The 21,404-nt window shown below is 38.8% G+C and overlaps 1 protein-coding gene across 1 annotated transcript; it reads left to right on the top strand.

The window, feature by feature from the left end:
• Positions 1-6,303: 6,303 nt before the first annotated feature.
• Positions 6,304-21,219, top strand: COPB2 (COPI coat complex subunit beta 2). Its single transcript, XM_083849250.1, has 22 exons — positions 6,304-6,462; positions 7,682-7,819; positions 8,434-8,520; positions 10,480-10,606; positions 11,585-11,733; positions 12,605-12,751; positions 13,833-13,932; positions 14,069-14,211; positions 14,433-14,632; positions 15,196-15,306; positions 15,576-15,664; positions 15,744-15,850; positions 16,140-16,283; positions 16,914-17,044; positions 17,361-17,568; positions 17,812-17,922; positions 18,692-18,906; positions 19,157-19,249; positions 19,329-19,509; positions 19,633-19,701; positions 20,351-20,443; positions 20,872-21,219. The coding sequence occupies exons 1-22, from the start codon at positions 6,460-6,462 to the stop codon at positions 20,965-20,967; spliced, it is 2,742 nt and encodes a 913-aa protein (XP_083705376.1). The 5' UTR covers positions 6,304-6,459; the 3' UTR covers positions 20,968-21,219.
• The last annotated feature ends 185 nt before the right edge of the window (positions 21,220-21,404 follow it).

A 21,404-nucleotide genomic window follows, 5' to 3' on the forward strand; every position in this document is an offset into this window, starting at 1 on the left:
GTGCTGTTCTTAAATTTTCTTTTATTCACGCTTTATATCTGCATAAGATACAACTCTGCGTCAATCTTGTCTAGCATTAATAGAAAGCAAATGTGATATTTTCCACTTTACAGAGGGCTGCTGCAACAGATCATTCTGATGACTGGTAATATCATTCAATAAATATTCTGTGCAACCTTATGGAAAACCCTATGCTGAAACATAGCTGAGCACATTCCATCTCTGTGGTCACCAGTCATAAAGTAATACTATATAACAGCAATTAAAAATGAGGACAAATTGGTATTTTTGTCCTGAATTCATGAATATCACTGAAATTTTAAAGTAGGCTGAAGTAGGCTGAAATTTTTAAGTAGCTATTGGACTGATACTCCTCCAAGGAGAAAATTTTGTCATTGTTTTAGATTATGTTATCTCAAGACTATATTCAGGGCAAGCTAAACTGCTCACTGAATCAGATCTTTGAAACAGTTTGACAAATAGGTGTAAAGAACAGCAGTGAAAATGGAATACGTTTATCTGAAGCCTCAAAACTCAATAGAAGAACATTAATACCAACATTCAGCTATAGTGGAAGGCATTGTGAATCTGATAAAAAAAAAAAAAAAGAAATGATATGCTCTAAACTTGGAATACCCAGGAGGATATATACTGCTGCAGTCTGCTTCTGTGATTTCAAGGCCTGCCCTTTTGCCACTGATTTTAATGGAAGTGGAATCATGCCAAAATTGTGACTATGGCCTCCACAGTATAAAATGTGAAGAAGCAAGTGTTAATAAATCAGAAGCACTAGCAGGTCAATCAAGATCATTCCCGCTAAGTGATTACATAAATGACATAGAGATAGCATTTATCTAATGAATCAAATGCACTCAAAGAAGCTGTAGCACAAAAGGGTAGGCACTTGTGTCTGTATATTATGTACCAGGGTTCCGTTTACTCTCAGTTACAACCTATATTTCTGTCAGTGTTCCTTGTTTACGGACATCTCTCTCCACATTATTACCATGTGAGTAGTTTTGCCATCACTATTAATTCTTTACATTATATTTTCTGTTTAAATTCAGTCTGCTTAAATTCTGCCTAAATATCAGATGCTGCTAAAAATATTGATGATTATCCTGTTGCTGATTTAAGGAAGATGTCATTTTGAGCTCCCTTAATACCTTTTAAAAATGACTGAACGTTTCTACTGAAACCTGAAAATACACCTGGCATAAGTGCCTTGTTCAGATGAAGATATCCAATACAAAAAAAAATCTAAACTCACATGGCTGAACTTTGGCAGAATTGTAAATTGATAAGGCAGGCCTGTAATGAAAGTGTCAGGTGATATTAATTTAGGAGACTTCAGACACAAAACTTCCAATCCCTTCTTTACATACTGCAATATCTATTTTCTTTGCATACACCGCATACATTGTTGCATTTGAAATAACTATTTTTTGAAACTACCAGTTTATGCACCATAAGGCTGCTACTGAGAGGCAGCAGGTTTTGGAAAGGATAATTTTTTTCTAACATGAACACTACACTCATGACAGTTCTGTTAAAGTTCTGATTTCTTTACAGTATTTTAATTCCTCATTACCTTAGTGAATGTACTAATCTGACGTCTGTACATGAGACAGGATTGCATACACCGGTAGCGTGTTTCCAAGAGTGAGAAGAGACACAGGCTAGACACGTTAGACTAAAAGAGACAAACTCATTCCACAATGATGTAGCCTTGACCTGCAACAAACTGAAGCAGTATACTTTCTGGGAAGCTTTTAATTCAGATTTACAGTGGACTTTGTCTCACAGCTCTGCCACCTACATGTTAATAACACCATTTCTTTAAACCCACTGTGTTCCATCAGTCTTTACTATCTTCCCAGTTAAGGCTGCAATGAGTTTTACTTCAGCTCACTGCACTGCAACTATTAACTCCTGGCAATGAACGGGATTTCACATTTATTTTGTATATGAAATAGACACTTTAAAATACGATGGAGTTGCTCTAAATATATAAAAGATATATTCGAAAAGAAAGGATCTAGTCAGAATAATACAGTGATGTAGGTTACAAAATAACTCACAGAATACTTAGAGAATTACTAAATGATCCATCAAGAATACCTCAAGATAACAGAATTAGTCAAGTTGAGGCATGCCAGAAAACTGAGTTGCAAAGTGAAAGGCAGTGATTCTGGGAGATAGTAAACAACCCCACGGAGAAAATAAGCAACGGTTGAAATCTGGAGAAACAGAGGAGAATTTATATAAAAATGGTGGTGTCCTGGGGCAGAACAATCAAGGCAAAGAAATACCAAACCCTCCTCTGGACAGAGCCGCCACCTGTGACAAGTAGCAGCATGCGCTCTATTCATTAAGCCAGATTTGGATCTCGCTATGAACACCTGTTAAATTTTCACCTGAATACGAATTTCCAAGCATATAAAATGAGCCACAGGGCTCTGTTTCCAGACCTCTAGTCTTTTTCTGAGAGAAAAAGAAAGTGGACTGGTGTTTTATTGTTAGCCTTCCCCCTTCTTATGTTAAAAAACATTTGGTACGCTGAGGATAAAGGATAGGTGTTTGTGATCAGTATTCCAAAATACTTTGATCTTTTTCTTTGGAAGTTCAATAATGCAACATTTTATATCTTAAAATAGTCTATCCTGTTCCCAGAAAACTTTTTTATTTATTTATTTAGTTTTTAACCATAGAAATTCAACACTTGCCAATAATTTCATAGCCAAAAGGATGTAAACTGAAATATCTGAAAAGTGAGGTTGAACAGACTGGGTATGCTGAGCAGCAAGAGCCCTCTAAGGAAGAAATTACCAGTAGGCTAAGACAATACCATAGCTGCTTCCTTCTTACGACAGCTGTATCTCTTGGTGCAATTCCATTATAGCTGCAGTGTTTTTAACTAAATCATCTATAATAAAGTTGGGGAAAATTCCACTGTTACAGAACCCCAGCACATTTTTTTTTTAATTTTACAGAATTTAATGTGTCAGAATGCAATTGCTTCAACTACCAGCACTTAGCTGGCTGTACTAGAGAAAATATCTTTTCTTTAAATATGAAAAACCAAACAAACAAAAAAACAACAAAAAAAAAAAACAAACAAAAACCTTTTTAATGCTTTGTGCTGAGACTGTCAAGAAATTTCAAAGTAGTTTTGCAAATACAGAATGTGCCCTGCAATGCCATCTTACCGGTTCCTTTATTACACACTTCATTACCCACACATATCCGCACTTACAGAAATGTTCTTTGTGCTTCTAACAAGAAGACAGTTGTAGAATGGCACTAGACACTGCATTGTAAATATTTCTGTACAGCTTTATTCTGGTTTCTTAAGGAAGCAAGGCCTATTATTGCACTCTACAGATCTGTAACAATTTCATCATCTGCCATACATCATTCCTCCTCCTCTTCCCTGACCGTGGTCCTAAAGATGCCAAATAGCCACAAAAATAACGGCAGACAGAAAAACCCAAGTTTGTGCCCTTCCTCCAAGATAAAGAAAATGCTGGACTATTTTTTTTCAGGCCTGGGAGGAAACAGCCAAGTGCCCAGCACACGTTTGTGTTGCTCCAAGTAAACTGCAGCATTATTGCATAGCCAAGCAGGCAGAGCTATGAAAGGGGCAACAAGGAACTTCAGAAGGGGGCAATATGCACAAGAAGAAAATTTTCTCTGTTCTGTTACTCTGGAAGAAAACATTTAGCTTTTTTTTTTTTTTTTTTTTTCTATCAAGAATCCCTCTCAGTAAATTGGCAATCAAAATAGCTGTTGGCTTGCATAAAAGAACACAACGAAGAGATTTGGGGTTTATTTAATGTCTTTGCATTGAACATCTTTCTAAAGATACCCTACGGTTCCAGCTACATTGTATAGATTGTATACATTGTATATATTGAAATAGTGCTTCGTACCGGATATATAGCAAAGAATACGAAAGGAAAACACATCCATGATAGTATTTTCTCTGTATACCCATTTAATTTCCAGCAATTTGTGGGTAATTTTCTTCTTGATTCAGAAGTGGTACCCTTGTGTCTAAGAGCTGTGAGAGATATTTCTTATTCTTAATATACCAAATTATTTGTTTGTTTGGGTTTTATTTCATTGCTTCTCTCCTGCTGCAAGGTCAGCCCTGGCTTATACCCCATGTCTCTTTTCTGCACTTTGCTTTTTATGTTATTACAATTTCCCTGGGGATGCTAACAGCAAACTAATTTCTTCCTTTCCCTGCTGTTGTTTTCTTGACTAACTAGCTTTTCATCTTTCACATATTTTCCTTGTTATCTTTGATTCCCCTGTAATACCTATATCTCTATTTGGGCAGGACCTCGTTGAGTTTTTCAGGGAAAAATACACAATGTGTTGTTCATCCCACACTACCTGCATTCTCTAATAGGGGTATCTTTACCCTACCTTTCTTCTCTCAGTGTTCCAACTTGTTTCAAACACCTCAGCTGTATAAAAATCATGAATTAGATTCACATACCTCAAATTTTACTCAAATCATTACATTTAAGCAAGCTTATCCAGATTCTGCATCCTGAAGTTCTGTGCTCATAGGTTTTAAGCATTATTCCGCAATCATTAGTACAACAAAACTAAAGTGAAAAGAAAGCCTTAGATGAAAGCTGAAAGTCTAAACTCACCCATAATAGTTGACAACATTGTGTCCCTCTTTTTGCTTCAGGCATTTCCCTTTTCACTTTTTTTCATTAGGCTTGTATTTTTCTAATTTTAAGTATCTGTCTGTCTTTGCTCTCTTGGAGTGAAAGTAACAAGAGTTGAAGCAATCTTTCTGTCATCCTTTTGTTTGTTTACGTCCTTCAAACTGTAAACACTCCAGGGCAATGTAATCCTTCTTACTGTTTTGTTACATTGGGGCTCCTAATTGCCAGGTGAACACATATCAAAAGAAGTATTTTCTTTATCCGAATCCCAATAAATATAAATATCCTTTGTGCTATTTCTCTCCTTTATAGAATTAAATTTGGGGTTGCAATTTTTAATTAAAGATGGGACTTTTTTTTCTGGCAGCAATGCCAGGAGAAGTTTTCTCAACGGTGATTGCTTGTGTTTTGATGCTTCCTGAAATCTCACATTCACCATGGTGTTTCTATTAAACTCTAGTAGACTGCTCAAAATGAGTCAACAAGGTGTCCTGGTGGCCAAAAGGGACAGCTGTATCCTGGGGTGCATTAAGCGCAGCACAGCTGATTGAAAGAAGTGCTTGTCCCAACATATCCAGCACTGGTGCAGCCTCACCTTGAGTAGTATGCAGTTTTGAGCTCCACAATATAAAAGGATATAAAAATGCTAAGTAGGATGTTTCCAAAGGAGGCCAACAAAGATGGTGAAACTTATGAGAAGCTGAGGACACTTGGTTTGTCCAGCTCAGATATAACTGGGGGGAGGCCTCATGGCGGCCTGCAGCTCCCTCACGAGGAGAGCGGAGGGGTAGGCGCTGAGCTCTGCTCTCGGGGAACGGCATGGGGCTGGGACAGGGGAGGGTCAGGCTGGGTGTCAGGGGAAGGTTCTGCACCGAGGGGTGGTTAGGCACTGAACAGGCTTCCCAGGGCAGTGGTCACGGCACCGAGCTGCCAGAGTTCAAGAAGCATTTGACAAGGCTCTCGAACACAGGTTCTGATTTTTGGGTAGTTCTGTGTGGAGAAGGGGGGTTGGATTTGTGTCCTTGTGGGTCCATTCTGACCTGGGATATTCTATGGTTCTGTGATTCACGTGGAGCTTGCATTACCCGTAGCATTAGATTATGAAGAGGGGAGATGTGTCCCACAGTTGCTCACACCCACAAGCTCTGCGGGACCGACCAGGACCCGTCGTTCAGATCTCCAAAGAAGAAGAATGGGCTCCTCTTGGGCGCCCGGTGGTGAGCCTGACAGGGCCCCAGCTCCTCTGGCCAAGGCTGCCGTTACGTGCCCGGAGAGCCCACAGCGAGCAGGCGGCGGGTACCTGAGGGATCTTCGCCACCCCTCGCAGCTGGGCAGAGCCCGGCAGCTTCCCCGCACAGCCATCTAAGCCTGAGGTCCCGGGGCACACCGAAGGGCGTCGCTGGGGGCGGTGAGGGACCCGTCCCAGCTCCTGCACGGCCGTGCCAGCAGGCCTCGTCACGGCCGTTACGGCCGTTACAGCCTTACAGCCGTTATAGCCGTTACCGCCGCCCTGAGGTGACAGTGCGCGCGCTCCCTCCCCCGGCTGACTACAACTCCCAGCGTGCCCCGCGACGCCCAGCCGACGCGTCCCCGACTACACGTCCCGACACCGCCCGCGATCCTCCGACCTGCTCTCGCGAGACCCGGGGCGAGCGGCGCTCAGTTCTCGCGAGAGCGCCGGGCCCGGAAGCTCCACGTCGGAGGGCTCGGGGCCGATCGGGCCGGGGCCGGGGCCGGGACTCGTCGGGCGTCGGCGGTGCCGCGCGGGGCCATGGTGAGGCCGCGGCGGGGGCGCGGGGACCGGGGGGAGGCGGGAGGCGGGAAGGGAGAGAGAGAGGGAGGGAGGGAGGGAGGCCTGAGGGTGCCTTGGGGCTCCCAGGCCGCCGCCGCCGCCGCCTCCCCGTCAGTTAGGCGGCGGCGGCGGCGGCGGCGGGGACGTGGCGGTCTCGCCCTGCGCCCGGAGCTTTGGGTGCGGGCCGGCGGGACGCGCGGGGACCCAGCGCTGCGCAGCCCATGGGGCAGCCGTGTTGGGGCAGCCCTGGCCTGCTCCTGGCTGCCCGGAGCCTGGAGCGGTGCAGCAGCAGAAATCACCCGCGGTTCTGTGCCCTGGGTGTCCCGTCCGTGGGGTGCAGGCGCTGCACGAGAGCTGCGTGCCTTGTTCTCAGCGTCCGACCTGAGCGGTTTGCTCTAATTAGGGCTGGTTCGCTACTCTGCTGCCACACACACGCAGCACCCTGTGGTCACAGATTACCCCCTCAGTTCTCCGGGATAAAAGGCTGTTCAGCAGCATTAAGAAAACCCAACGGCCTCTTAGTGTCTGAACAAATCTGTAATGCCTGAAACATTTCAGAAAATCACGCTGTGGTACTTCTTGTCTCTGAAATACCCAGGCTTTAGGTTGCCAGTGACGAAAGCAGAGAGTCAAAGCCTGCTTTGTAATGGAAACAGCTAAACTCTTCCCTCCTCCCAGTTTTTACAACATTGTGTTCCAGTCTAAGACTTAGTGTTGGAATTGTGAATGGAAATAAATTTGTAATGCACAGGTGTTTTCTGTTGTGACAACTGTCGTCTTTACCTGATTTTTTAAAGTGAAATAAAAGGATTCATTTTCTGTTGTTTGCTTTGGAAGGAAATTCACTTTACTTCAGTAGTTCAGGCACCAGGGAAGTGTGCGTGGAGATGGGTACCACATCTTTTCCTCTGTCTGTGCTGGAGATGGTATTTATAAATATAAGCATATAAATATCGTTAATTTCACTGAAGTAGATTAAACAAGCCTGCTGCAATTGGTAGAGATGTGCTGTTACCAGAAATTCCTACACACACACGCACAAAAAAGCAGATGAATAGAAAAGAGTAGTCTTCTGTCTGCCTGAAGAGCAGAATTGACTCCATTTATTTCAAGGTTTAATTTCAGGTTTCCTTCCTCCATCGTTTTCTTAGGCAATTGTATGTTGAATAATTTACCATTCTCGGTTTTTTTTCATCTCTAGCCTCTGCGACTTGATATCAAGCGAAAGCTAACAGCCCGGTCTGACCGGGTGAAAAGCGTAGACTTGCATCCCACAGAGCCATGGATGTTGGCTAGCCTTTACAATGGCAGCGTCTGCGTTTGGAACCATGAAACACAGGTGATGACTTTGGTTTTCATTTACTATGATTTTTTTGTAACTGACAAGTATATTAATTCTGTTTCAACACCGTACATACAAGAAAAATCTTAAATACTGCTACTGGGTGACTGTACTCTTCCCCGACTTGTACACAGAAGTCCTTTTAATAATAGGTAAATATCTTGAGCAGCAGCAGTAATGACACTTCATTTCCTACATATTTATTTTTAAGAATGAATCCTTTGTGGATTCCTTGCAAACTAATGCCTTTTCCTTCTGAGAGATTAGAGGATTCTCTCTTGTACTTGACATCTGTATTTTTGAAGATTGAAGCATTAGACCTTTGCTTCTCTGTCAAGTATAGTTGAAATTGGGCAGCAGCTTTAAAAATTATTTGGGAGGAGAGGGAGGTGTCTGGGAAGAAGGGAGGGAAGACATAAAGGTGAACAAACAGGCAAGTGTCTTCTTTCTTGAACCAGGTATCCTGCTTTAAAAAAAGTGTGGATGTAGTGTTGCAAGATTCTTTGGAGTATTTTGAATGACAACGTTTTGGACAGTATTAAGAAAAGCTGATTTCAAAATGTTATTTTCTCCAGTGCTATAAAAATATTTATTTTTTTTTTTATTTTTAGACCCTGGTGAAGACTTTTGAAGTATGTGACCTGCCAGTGAGAGCTGCCAAATTTGTGGCGAGGAAGAACTGGGTTGTTACAGGAGCTGTAAGCTGTCATCTTCTTGTGATTTCCATATGCAGTACTAGGTTCTCTAATTTCGTTTTCATGCCATTCCTTTTTACATCACCTAAAAATGTGATTTGATACGAGTATGCAGAAGGCAGAGGAATGCTTTACTACAGTTCCCCAAGAACTTTCTCCTTTAAATAAACTTAGAAACTTAAACTTTTCATTTCAAAGTAAAGTAACCTAGTATTGTGGCTAGTGCAAGGTAGATGTGGATTCAACTTTTACTGTCAACTGGAGTGTGTCCAGCACCCGATTTCAACTACATTAGTAGTGCTGCTTTAGCTAAGCTGAAACTAATGATTTTTGAAGGTAAGATGACTTAAAAGTTGCTTTCTACTTTTGTTCCTGGCTATATTCAAAGCACAATTTTTTAAGTTTTGTTCACCTCTGGAAAAATACTCTGGTTTTATTCAGTGAGTCTGCTTTGAGAGGAATTGTTTTATTCTAATCTTGCTAACGCTTTATTCTTGATGGAGTGAACGTTGATCAGTTCTTAATCTGGTGTCCAAATTATTGCTGAATTATTACAGCAAATTAGAGTAGGAGATATGTATAAAAACATGAACAGTGTGTTAATGCAGTAACTTCTTGCTGAAGGGCTCTGCTATCTGTCTGTGAATCAGCTTGCAGATTACACATTAAAAAGTTGTACATGGAAGTATGGGTAATCTGTTGAAAAGTCAGATTTCTCTCAATGTTTTTTTTTTTAATCTAAACTGATATCTAATGCCTTAAATTTTTTGTCATGTGTTTTTTCTTTCTAGTCTAGTCATTCTACTGTCTAAAGCTGCCACGACATATTTAGTTCAAGCGATTGTAAGTCAGGGCTGTTTCCCCAGAAGTAGAACACTACTTCTCTGCCAGCACAAGAGTTCAGACACATGCATGGGAACTGGATTAGGAACTGATGAAATTTAAAATCTATTTTTATCAGTTTAATTTCACCTGGATCAATTCCTCAATCTGATTCACTGTGCAGCTGTATCAGCCTTACCTTTCACAAGGGAGGCTACAGTGCAGTGGCAAGGAAGTGATGAGGAAAAAGCAAGACAGCTGCTTTTAGCAACTGGACCAAGTCTTTATCAGCATGGATATGAAAATGTGACGTGAGCCCTTGCATATTGTTTGTGTTGCATATGCATTGTGCTGAGTGCCTTGTTTCAAAGGAGCTCCTGTTTTTTTTATGCCATTCTGTAGGTTTTCTGTAGGTGTTTCTTAAACAGGTGTGTGTGTGAAAGAGGAGAAGGGTAGAAAAGAAAATACTTTGGATAAAGGAAGTAATATAGAATTTATCAAAACGCCAGTTTCGTTTACTCAAGACCTTGTATGTCACAGTCGCTAGTGAAAGTTCTACAGCGTGCCTTATTCCTTGTCAGACAGTTCTTCAGAATTGTTTTTTTATAAAAGGGTTTGGGAATATTGCTTTTAGGAATATTGAATCTGAAAAAACAAGATTTTTTTTATATTTTTTGACCCACCCCTGCCATTCAAATGAAAAGCAAGTTTTCAAATCACTTTTCCATTTGTTTTAGTGTTACAGTTTATTTCCTCCTGGCCCAACAACATTAACATTATTGTAAACTTGATGTTGGAGAACCTTGCTTTTAATTTTCGTATTTGTATTGATTTTCAAAGCGTTTTTCCACTTTGCTTAATTTTAAATCAAAAGACCATTTAAAATACCTCTTTTTAAAATGAAATCTTAATTGAAGTTTTCTTTATTTGAAGTGCCTTGGAATAGGATTGGGTAATTTATAGACTTCTGAACAAAATTTTAATTTGTCTTGTGAAATAGGTATAGAAAAATTTTCTTAAACTTATTGTTATTAGAGACTCTTTAATAGTGGAGTGTTTCGTCTAGCTACCTTGCATTGAACAGGAGGTGTATTATACAAAGAGCCCTGTTTTAATTGTTGCTTTTCATCTCTTTCAAAGGATGACATGCAAATTAGAGTTTTTAATTACAACACCTTGGAAAGGGTTCACATGTTTGAAGCGCACTCAGATTACATTCGTTGTATTGCTGTGCATCCCACACAACCTTTCATACTGACAAGCAGTGGTAAGACTTCTTTGGTATATTTTGATATTTTTTTAATCATCTGTTTTGAGGCTTCTGTTCTATGCCTAGTAAGGAATTGCACATTTTTTCCAGTTTCTGATGAAACAGGAATCCTTGAACAAGTAGCCAACACATCAGTTTTTATTTCTTTGCCAGATATATTCAAGTTATTTTTTTTTAATGGAATATCTTCTACTTACAATTTCAAATATTACAGCTTATGTTCTTTTCAGAGGAGACCTAATAACCTTGTTGCTGAATAACTGCACAATGTAAAGTTTGTGTACCCGCTAATTATCTGCTATTTGAGAGTTTGCCACACTTAAGTTCCATTTTTAAAAAAATATTTGTATAACAGCTTGGGGTATGTTTTCAGTTGGCAATCTGAATTGAAGCAACAGGTAACTTACATCTGTTTTCCCAACGTACATCAGAGTTCTGTTATTTGAGACAATCTATTTTACTTCAGAATGAAAAACAGTATTCCAGCAAATCTTGCCAAGAACATGTACTACATCATGGTCCTTAGTCCTTTCCACTCCTGGAAATCTTACTAATGCAGTCAGAGCTCTACTAGAATACAAAGAGTGTTTTGTGTCAGAAGCACTGTAGTTATTTCTCTGTATTTTGCTGTTGAAAGTAACATACCTACACTTGAAGTAAAGATACCAGAAAGCCAGGTTGGTTGCTTCTGCTTCCTTTTCCTTAATGATCATCACAGTTGATGCTGCAGAAGGCAGCACAGGTCCAATTCTTCAATGTGATCTGAAAAGAAACGGTATATATAGATGAGCTGGGCAGACTCCTTTTTTAGTTTTATAACCATTTTACCAGAGAATCTTTTAGATGAACCTGTATTCCCTTTTATTTACAGATTTAAAAATATTTATCTTGAGTATTAGCAGTACCTCCTTTCAAGGAGAAGGGATGAATGAACTTCAGAATATGTTAAACTAACTGAAGCTTTTTTTTTTTTAGATGACATGCTTATTAAACTCTGGGACTGGGATAAAAAATGGTCTTGTTCTCAGGTGTTTGAAGGACACACACATTATGTCATGCAGATTGTCATAAACCCGAAAGACAATAATCAGTTTGCCAGTGCCTCCTTGGATAGGACAATCAAGGTAAAGTATTATTTTGTTTTTTTCACTCATTCATTATCAGACAGAGCACACAATAATACAATCGGACAGTGGGGTTAGAATTCTTAAAAGCAGGTGCAATAATAGATTTTTTTGTTTGTACAAAGACCTGTACATTGATCGAGTTACTATGCATGTACTAAGTCACTCAGTAAATTTACAAGATTACCTGTCACCTGTAATCACTGAAATATGGTTCTCTAAACTATATTATCAGTATAAAATTTATATATAAACAATCAATAATAAATATACATAAATTATCAGCATATTGGCTGTAAAAATGCCGATTTTGATTTCATACATCTTCAGATGCTGAGATTAGATGTGTATAAATGTTGATGTGATAGTCGTGGGAAAATATCAATGTAGCTACAACTTGATTTGATTCATTTTGAGCCCTCATTTAGAATGAGATTTTTCATTTAATGTAAGTGGAAAAAAATAAAATTGGGCGCAAACGTGGAGCTATTGTATGCACAAAAATTAGATTGCTTTTTCTTGGTCTTCTAGTTGGTTTCATAAACAGATATTTCTGCCTGTGAACATTGTCTTATTTGGTTGTATGTCCTAAAAGAAAACGCTGAAAGAAACCAATTCTATTGCTTTGAGGTGCGAGGCCAAAGTCTGCAACTCAGCATGTTTTTTCTGTTTATTTTCTTTGGGGATTGGTAGTTTGATAAGCAGTTGTTCATCTTCTTCGCCTAAGAGCAACAACCGTATCTTTGGAATTCTAAATTCCAAACATTAGAATACGTATTCTGTTTGCAAAGTTGACGAGAGAACCTTGATGAGAAAAGATCAATAAATCCATGTGGTTGTGTTTTGTTTTATTTTTTGTCTCTCTGGGAAGGTTTGGCAGCTTGGTTCTTCTTCACCCAATTTTACTCTGGAAGGCCATGAGAAAGGGGTGAACTGCATCGACTATTACAGTGGAGGAGACAAGCCGTATCTCATCTCAGGTGCAGATGACCGGTTGGTTAAGATTTGGGACTACCAGGTATGTGTTCAGCTTTCCATGAACTCTTGTACAGACTTTGCCATAGCAAAATCACGAATGAAGAAATAGGGAAGTGGACTTAAAAACATCAGCACGTTTTTCTCGTCCTTCCTTGGAAAGAAGGAATTGGGGGCAGTATTTCATGGTACCTTTTCCAGATCTTGTTAACCCTTTAGAAAATATGCTGTGAATTCTTCAAATTAACTTAGAGATTATTTTAAATAAATTTTGACATTATGGTGTTGTAATTAGTGTTAGCTTTGTTCCCCTCCCTCTCTTTTTGTATGCACACGTGCTTGTATTGACAGTTCACAGGGATCATCAAGTGAGTCATTGCATTATTGCCTCATTCGAATGCTCTGCAGGAAAGAAACAGATTGAATCCAGGGACAATTGCTGGAACCTAGAGCTCATAAGTACTTCCTGTGTACAAATGCATAAATGGCCAGAAGGGCAAGGTAAAAATCGTGAGATAGGAATCTCAGGTTGTTGAAGTGTAGTGTCCTAGAGTAAATCCAAGCTCAGAAGTTAAAGCAAGCAATGTTAATTAAACTACACATTGTAGTAATGACTGTTAGCTAACCATGCTCAAAATTTTGCCACCCTGTACAGCTGTATACATTATGTAGGCTACTCCTCGTTGCCTCGAGCAGAGTAGACTTTTCTTTCACAACTGTGAGTGAACATCCTTAACACAGATGGATCTTTCTTCATCTGTAATTAAATTCAGATACACATTTTGCTCTGATTAAGTGAACTCAGATCTTTCTTGCTTTGATCTATTGTGCTACTGAGCTCTGAGAAAGTGCATTTTTTTAAGAAGAAACCCATCTAAAAATAGAGAGAAACAACAATGTCAAGGGAAATAAATATTTTCTTTTGGAGAAGAGAAATTAACTCAGCATGATCATAGTTTTGTAATATATGTCTAATGCTGGTGCTTTACCATCTTGGAAATGTTACTGGAAGAAATGCAGAAAAAATGTTTTCAGGGAGATTTCGAATGTTTTTCTTTAACAAATGAATGTTTAAATGTAGCAACGTGTTTATTATCTGTACCTGTCATTGTGACTTTTTGCAGAATAAAACATGCGTACAGACACTGGAAGGACATGCTCAGAATGTGTCATGTGTCAGCTTCCATCCTGAGTTGCCTATCATAATCACAGGCTCGGAAGACGGTAATTGGGTATTTCCTGGTATATAAAGGAAAGGGGAAGAACTTGTGGGAAACTTTTCTTGTGGTATGCTACACATCTCCTGCCCTTGGGTTGAGAGAAGAGATAAAATACATGTATTTCTTTATTTTTTCTCTAGGAACTGTACGTATTTGGCATTCAAGCACCTACCGGCTGGAAAGTACACTCAACTATGGTATGGAGAGAGTGTGGTGTGTGGCCAGTTTAAGAGGATCCAATAACGTGGCTTTGGGCTATGATGAAGGCAGCATTATTGTTAAGGTACCATTAATTTTTCGAAATGAGTAATGATGATTCATCAATGTCCTAGGTACAGATAAACTTATTTTCTGATTCTTTGATAATAGCTAAAAATATTAAACGTAGCGTTTTAATTGGCATTTTTAGATAGAGACAGGGTATTTCACTAGATATGTTGAACTGAAAAGAAAATAAAAATTCTATTTTATCCATCTGCTAAGTTGTTATCCTACACTTCCTAGCTTGGTCGTGAAGAACCTGCCATGTCCATGGATGCAAATGGAAAAATTATTTGGGCTAAACATTCAGAAGTGCAACAGGCTAACTTGAAAGCTATGGGAGATGCTGAAATTAAAGATGGAGAAAGATTGCCGCTGGCTGTAAAGGATATGGGGAGCTGTGAAATCTATCCTCAAACAATTCAGCACAACCCTAATGGACGGTAATTAATTTTAGGAGAAAAATAACTTAAACGTTTCTGACTTCTCCTTTCATTATTTTTTTCTTTTATACTGGAAAACTTTGCATGTGCCTTGGTCAAAGATGAGAGCATAAGGAGATCAGGTTTCTCAGAGCCAGGACTCAGAAAATCAGAGTAGTAGATGGCCCTCACCTGTAAGAGCTCACAGCTTAAGTAGTGAAGTTGGACATTGTAGACAGGAGAAGGAATATTTTAAAAAAAAAGGCAGTAGTAGGAAACTATGTTGTTCTATCACTTTTTTGAATTGCTTTTTGTTAACAGATAAAGGGATACAAGGTAAGAACAGCAGCAAAGTGGGGACCAGAAGCAAGAAATGATAGCAAGTAGCTAGCAACATGAAGCAGGGAAATCCAGCTGTGATATTTTTGGAATATACAAAGCTTTTTTTCTGTCTGCATTTGTAGTGATTATATTATCACATATCATCATTAGTTAAGAGACTTAACACCTTTTCAGATAATTTGTGTGCTTCATCTATTGAACCAAACACATCTCTGACAACTTACATCTTTCTCTTGCTCTAGGTTTGTAGTAGTGTGTGGTGATGGTGAATATATCATTTACACAGCGATGGCTTTGAGAAACAAGAGTTTTGGTTCTGCCCAGGAGTTTGTATGGGCACACGATTCTTCAGAGTAAGTGTTCGAAATTTTTCCTTTGTATTAACTTAAATTTATTGCTGCTAGGTTTCAATGGGTGCAAACAATAAGTTGAGCTGGAGACCAAAAAACAGTTTGATTAATGAACTCTTAATATCTGTACTACTTAAAGGTTTTCTGTTTGTCATACTCCAGTAACTTTTGAAAATAAAATGCAAGGTGTTTTTTTTTGTAGCAGCTTATTTTAGTAGTTTGCTACTTTAACAGGCGAATAATTTTTTTTTTTTTTACAATGCAATCTCTAGATACGCGATCAGGGAGAGCAACAGTGTTGTAAAGATATTTAAAAATTTCAAAGAGAAGAAATCATTCAAACCTGATTTTGGAGCAGAAGGTGAGTATTTACTTTCAGAATACACATTAATGCTTTTTTTTGCACAATGCAGATTTGTTTCACCTCTGTTTTCTTGCAGGTATCTATGGTGGCTTCCTGTTGGGGGTCAGATCTGTTAATGGTTTGGCATTCTATGACTGGGAGAACACAGAATTGGTTCGCAGAATTGAAATTCAGCCCAAACACGTATGTTATGAGAGGGAACTGAAGATATTTCCATGTCCATGTTTACTGAGTTTTGACTGGACTACTGATTTTCTTTAAAGAAGCCAAGCTGTTAATCATAAAAATTTCTTAAGTTTATCTCTGTCTTGTAGCAAAAGGGAAAAAAAAATCCTATATATGTGTTGATTTTATCAGTTTCTAAAGCTGCTATGAGAGTTTGTACAAATTAAAGTTCGTACTTTTTCCCTTCTTAACTTGGGGGTCTCTAAAATAGTGCCATTATTGATTCTGATTTCTGATTTGAATACAGATTTTCTGGTCCGACTCGGGTGAACTTGTCTGCATTGCTACGGAAGAGTCATTCTTCATCCTGAAGTATCTGTCAGAAAAAGTTGCAGCAGCCCAAGAAACACATGAAGGAGTCACTGAAGATGGAATTGAAGATGCTTTTGAGGTACCTCCATTTAAAAATTTAATGTGACTGAGATTAGAGATTGCTGCAACTCTTTCCTGAAGATCACTGTTAAATCATTTTATTTGGGATGCTTTGGGTTATCCCTGGGGAAAGTACTTGTCTGAAACCCAGTGTTGACATGTCTTGATGCCTAGATTTTTCTTCAGTCATCTGTTAGCTATTTGCATAGTTAAAGAGGTTATTTTTAAAATAACCTCTTGGGTATTATGTTCATGTAGTTTAAACTCTTTTTGCAAATTTTTATGTTTTGAAATGTGATTGAAGTTTAAGTTCAAAAAAAACAACCACCACTTTCTGTGAAATGTCAGAAACAAATTTCATGAGGAAACTTGTCTTTGAGTATCTTGCTTAACGCTTTGTTTGGTACTTCTTTCCTGGATTTGTATTTTGGTTAAGTATTAAGGTAGAGATTTCTTATCTCACAACATTTTTTAGAAAACTAGACTTATTACTACGATTATTCCAATCTGTAGCCAGAGTTTTTTGCAATTTGCCCAACTATCTGTTGAACTATAGAATATTACCTTTAATTTGAAAACACAATGGTTTCACTGCTATGTAAAAGCAGGGTTTTTTTATATATCTAATTAAATCAAAATTAATTTGCAGGTTCTTGGTGAGATTCAGGAGATTGTGAAGACAGGCTTGTGGGTAGGCGACTGCTTTATTTACACCAGTTCTGTGAACAGACTCAACTACTATGTTGGAGGAGAAATTGTGACTATTGCCCATTTAGACAGGTAAGTTACTGCGTTAGGTTGTAAGCAAGCTTTACATCTTTTTTTTTTCCAGAAGAACTAGGTCATGGTGAACCTTATCACCCACTTGCCCTGCAGTGTTACTTTTTATTACACATCATGCTCATAATGTATGTTCTGAGGCAGTTAATATGATCTTGTAGAGAATAAACAGTATTATGTGAAAGTGTGGAAATATAGTAAAAGTTGAATTTTTCATGTGCATAGTCTTGTTGCTGTAAGACCTATTGGATTTTTTTTTTCTGTTGTATTTGGTAGTGGACCTATTCAAGATGAATGTTCTTTTTTTTCGTTTCAGGACGATGTATCTTTTGGGTTATATACCTAAGGACAACCGACTTTATTTGGGTGATAAAGAGCTAAACATTGTTAGCTACTCTTTGCTGGTCTCAGTGCTTGAATATCAAACTGCTGTGATGAGAAGAGACTTCGGTATGGCTGACAAAGTTCTTCCCACAATTCCAAAAGAACAGAGAACCAGAGTTGCACACTTTCTTGAAAAACAGGCAAGAGAACTACATTTACTTTAGTCATCAAAAATGTAATCAGCTTATTCACATTTCTAATCGAATTTGTTAATCAAAAACAAATACATTTTTTCTGTAAACTTGTTAATCCTCCATTTTTTTTATTTGATATATTTATATTTGATAATACTGTAATTTTTGATTTAGAGGGCTTTTGTTAAAACATTTACGATGCTATTTGACCAGACAGGTCAGAGTTTTACTTGTGGACTTTTATTTTAGGGCTTCAAACAACAAGCCCTTGCAGTATCTATGGATCCAGAGCACCGCTTTGAACTTGCTCTTCAGCTTGGAGAATTAAAAATTGCTTATCAGCTTGCCGTAGAAGCAGAGGTAAGCATACAATTTTTTGTGGTTCATACTAATTCTGAATATCAGTGAATCGAAGAGGGCCTGTAAGAAAAAGCAATGTGAGGCTGCAGTACAGCTCTCTGAACAGTGTATGTATGTCCCCAACTTCCTCCCTGGAGTTCTGCCTGTAATTCAAAGGCATCTGAGCTGTGGGATGCTGAAGAATGTTGTTTGCTCAGAGAGATACAGAAACTCCTCCTGGAGACTTCAGATGCTTGACCAAGAACAAAGCCTTAATCTTTAGTATTGAACAGAGAGAGGAAGAATGGCAGGACTGAAGCCTCTGGGCCTTTGTTCCAGCCTTAGCAAACTGGGATCATTTCTGATGTCCTAGGAAGGCTGACAGGCAGTGATTTGTCCTATAGCTGCTATTAATGTTCCTTTTGCAAAATAATTGAGTAAATGGTAAAGAATTAGTTACAGACACAATGCCTTTCTTACATATTGATGGTTAATTTGGGAGCATTCATTAAGAGATTATTACTGTCTAATTTTCCAGACTTATTTCTACATTTAATGTTTGTCATCAAACATGGAGGGAGAAGGTAGAAAGTTACGGTTGTATAATGATCTGCATGTAACAGTGTCATGCTGTGAAGGTGCAGTATTCATTGTATCTTAATGGGAAGACAAGTGTAATGATAGAGTACAGTACCTTAACAGGTAAATTTGAATGCTTTAATCTTCAAATGCTGTTCAGAAACGTGAGCTTTTATTTTTCTTTACCTCCCTCCCTCCTTTCTGCCATTAGTCAGAACAGAAATGGAAGCAACTTGCTGAACTTGCCATTAGTAAATGCCAGTTTGGCTTAGCCCAGGAGTGTCTCCACCATGCACAAGACTACGGAGGACTACTGCTCCTGGCTACAGCTTCAGGAAACGCTAACATGGTGAATAAGCTGGCTGAAGGAGCAGAAAAAGATGGCAAGAACAATGTTGCATTTATGAGCTACTTCCTGCAGGGAAAGTAAGTAGCATGCAAGAGTTGTCATTGGGCTTTCTCCAAATGCCTGACTACAGCTGACTCACTACATGTGCAAAGATAGTGGCACGTACCTTTTCATAAAGGCTAATTCTATTTTATGATGCCTACTTCTTCTAAAATCTGAAATGAAAGCACATTAGCTGTTTTATTCTATGACATTAATAAATCTAATGTAATGCAGAAGTCAGTCTTCTAAGCTTATTGATTAAAATCACATTTTAAACTCTTATAGGCTTGACTCATGTTTGGAACTCCTGATTAAAACTGGGCGTCTCCCAGAAGCTGCATTTCTTGCACGGACTTATTTGCCAAGCCAGGTTTCAAGGTAACAGAAAATCACATGCAGAGTATGAATAGTATTGTCAAAACTAGCTGTGTACAAAAAATATGACTTGCATTTCCAGGGTTGTTAAGTTGTGGCGGGAGAATCTCTCTAAAGTTAACCAAAAAGCTGCTGAGTCCCTTGCTGATCCTACAGAATATGAAAATCTTTTCCCTGGATTAAAAGAAGCTTTTGTTGTTGAAGAATATGTTAAACAAAGTCTCGCTGACCTGCGGCCGGCCACAGAATACCCCCTTGTCACTGTAAGTAAGAAGTGGGAGTTCTTCTCAAGAAAGAAATATTTGACGTTGGGTAAATTCAACTTCAGTCAGATTAGTTAAACCACTTAAAATTTCACGAATGTGTCTTTTTTTTCTTTCTTTTAGCCAAATGAAGAGAGAAACTTACTTGAAGAAGCAAAAGGCTTTGAGCCTTCTGGAATAATGGCATCTCAGGTCAGTGTTACTATTAAATGATGAAGTCTAAGAGGCAACTCTATTGTACAGTACTATCTACCCTGGAGAATATTTCACCATAATGGACAAGGTATCGCTCTTGCTAACTAGACTGCAAGCGCTGCAACCCAGTTCCATGTTCTTTTCCCTCAGACTTGACTACAGAAGTAGATTAAGAAAAGCCATCAGTAGTTACAGAATGAACTCTTCCACGTGGCTGCTTACCTTGGTTTATCTTCTGTTAGAACTTTGTGATAACTTGCAATGTTATTTCTGAATGTGAGTAATCTGTAACATGTTAAGTTAGAATTGTCTTGCATTAGAAGCTGGAAACATGGCCACCCGTGTTCTTCAGGTGGGTTTCAGTTCTTGAAATTAACTCACACTTACTGGAGACTGTTTTCGTTGTATCAATTCTATCATCAACTGCTTTGAAGTAATGGAGGGGGAAAAAAAGTGGTAGGTTCCAGTGATGATTAGAGCAGTTGGTAGCCTCAAGATGCGAGTCTAGGATTATGGAGGGAAACTTTAGAAGATAACCAAGGCTTAGAGGAGGTGCATACGGGGGATTAGGGGTCTGCTGTTATTTACCTGCTTTTGTCAAAAGAATTTAAATTCAGAAGAACTTAAAGGATCTCATTTTCATTAGAAAAAGGCTGAAGAACCAGTTCCATCTCCTAAACCAGAAGTGATGAATACAGTACTGCAGAATTCCGATCTACTTCCAACAAAAGATCAAAAGGTACTGCACTATGTTTTAGTAAGGGAAGGAATGTTGTGGCCTAAAGAGTAATAATGTCACTTTCTAGCTTGATACGAAGCAGACTCGTGAGGTCTAACACAGGGTCTGGATCCTTTCCTCTTGTGCATGGAAACTACACAGCAGTGTAGACCCATCCCTACAGCTTTGTGGGCTTACAAGCAAACAAGTGGAGTAAAAACACAGTTGGTCAGAACACAGTAACAAGCAGCAGCACTGAAAGCTGCTTTCTTACCAAGGGTGCCAGCTTTTTTATTTTAGTATTTATGCATCGGCTACATTGCCTCAGGCTTGGTGTTTTGCATAATGTTCCAGTACCTCATATAGAAACATACAGAATACAGCTCCTGCTATTAGCTGCCTAACACCTAACTATGTAAATATCCCTGTAACCTGGACTTTCTTCCTAGACGCTTCTGGACTTGGAAGATGACCTCGATAACTTGGACCTGGAGGATATTGATACCACAGATATCAATTTGGATGAAGAGATCTTAGATGAGTGAATACACTTTTTAAATGACCAAATCAACTACTTACTCCAGATAAAGGAATGAAGTTCTATGGACTGCATCCTCCACGTTAACTTGATTTTTATACACAAGATGGACCATGTTGTAGGGAGAGGGGAAGACCTAGCACCTGTACAAAAAATCAGTTTTCAGGGTGGTGAAATTCAAGATGTAGGTCTGCTCTTAATGCATATTCAAAATGTTTTCATTTCCGAAGCAATTCAATAAACCCTTTTAAATACTCTATTCACATTTTCCAGTATTTCAAAAAGTAAAGTGAATTATAGGCAACTTTTTAGCTTCAAGGTACATCAGTAAAGGAATTCAACTCAGGCTGTGTTACCAAGTTCGAGAGAGTGACTATTTTGAGTTCACTTACTGGATGTTTGAAACTAGCAAGCTTCTGTAACGATTCCTATTATGGTTTGGTA

The sequence above is a fragment of the Anser anser genome (assembly GCF_964211835.1).
Source record: "Anser anser genome assembly, chromosome: 9".
Classification (NCBI taxonomy): Eukaryota; Metazoa; Chordata; class Aves; order Anseriformes; family Anatidae; genus Anser; species Anser anser.

What these genes read in the sequence shown, in the direction of transcription:
- COPB2 (XM_083849250.1), top strand. An exon ending in TTAAGATTTGGGACTACCAG is followed by an intron (nt 12,752 to 13,832) that starts GTATGTGTTCAG and finishes GACTTTTTGCAG; the next exon opens with AATAAAACATGCGTACAGAC. An exon ending in TTCCAACAAAAGATCAAAAG is followed by an intron (nt 20,444 to 20,871) that starts GTACTGCACTAT and finishes CTTTCTTCCTAG; the next exon opens with ACGCTTCTGGACTTGGAAGA.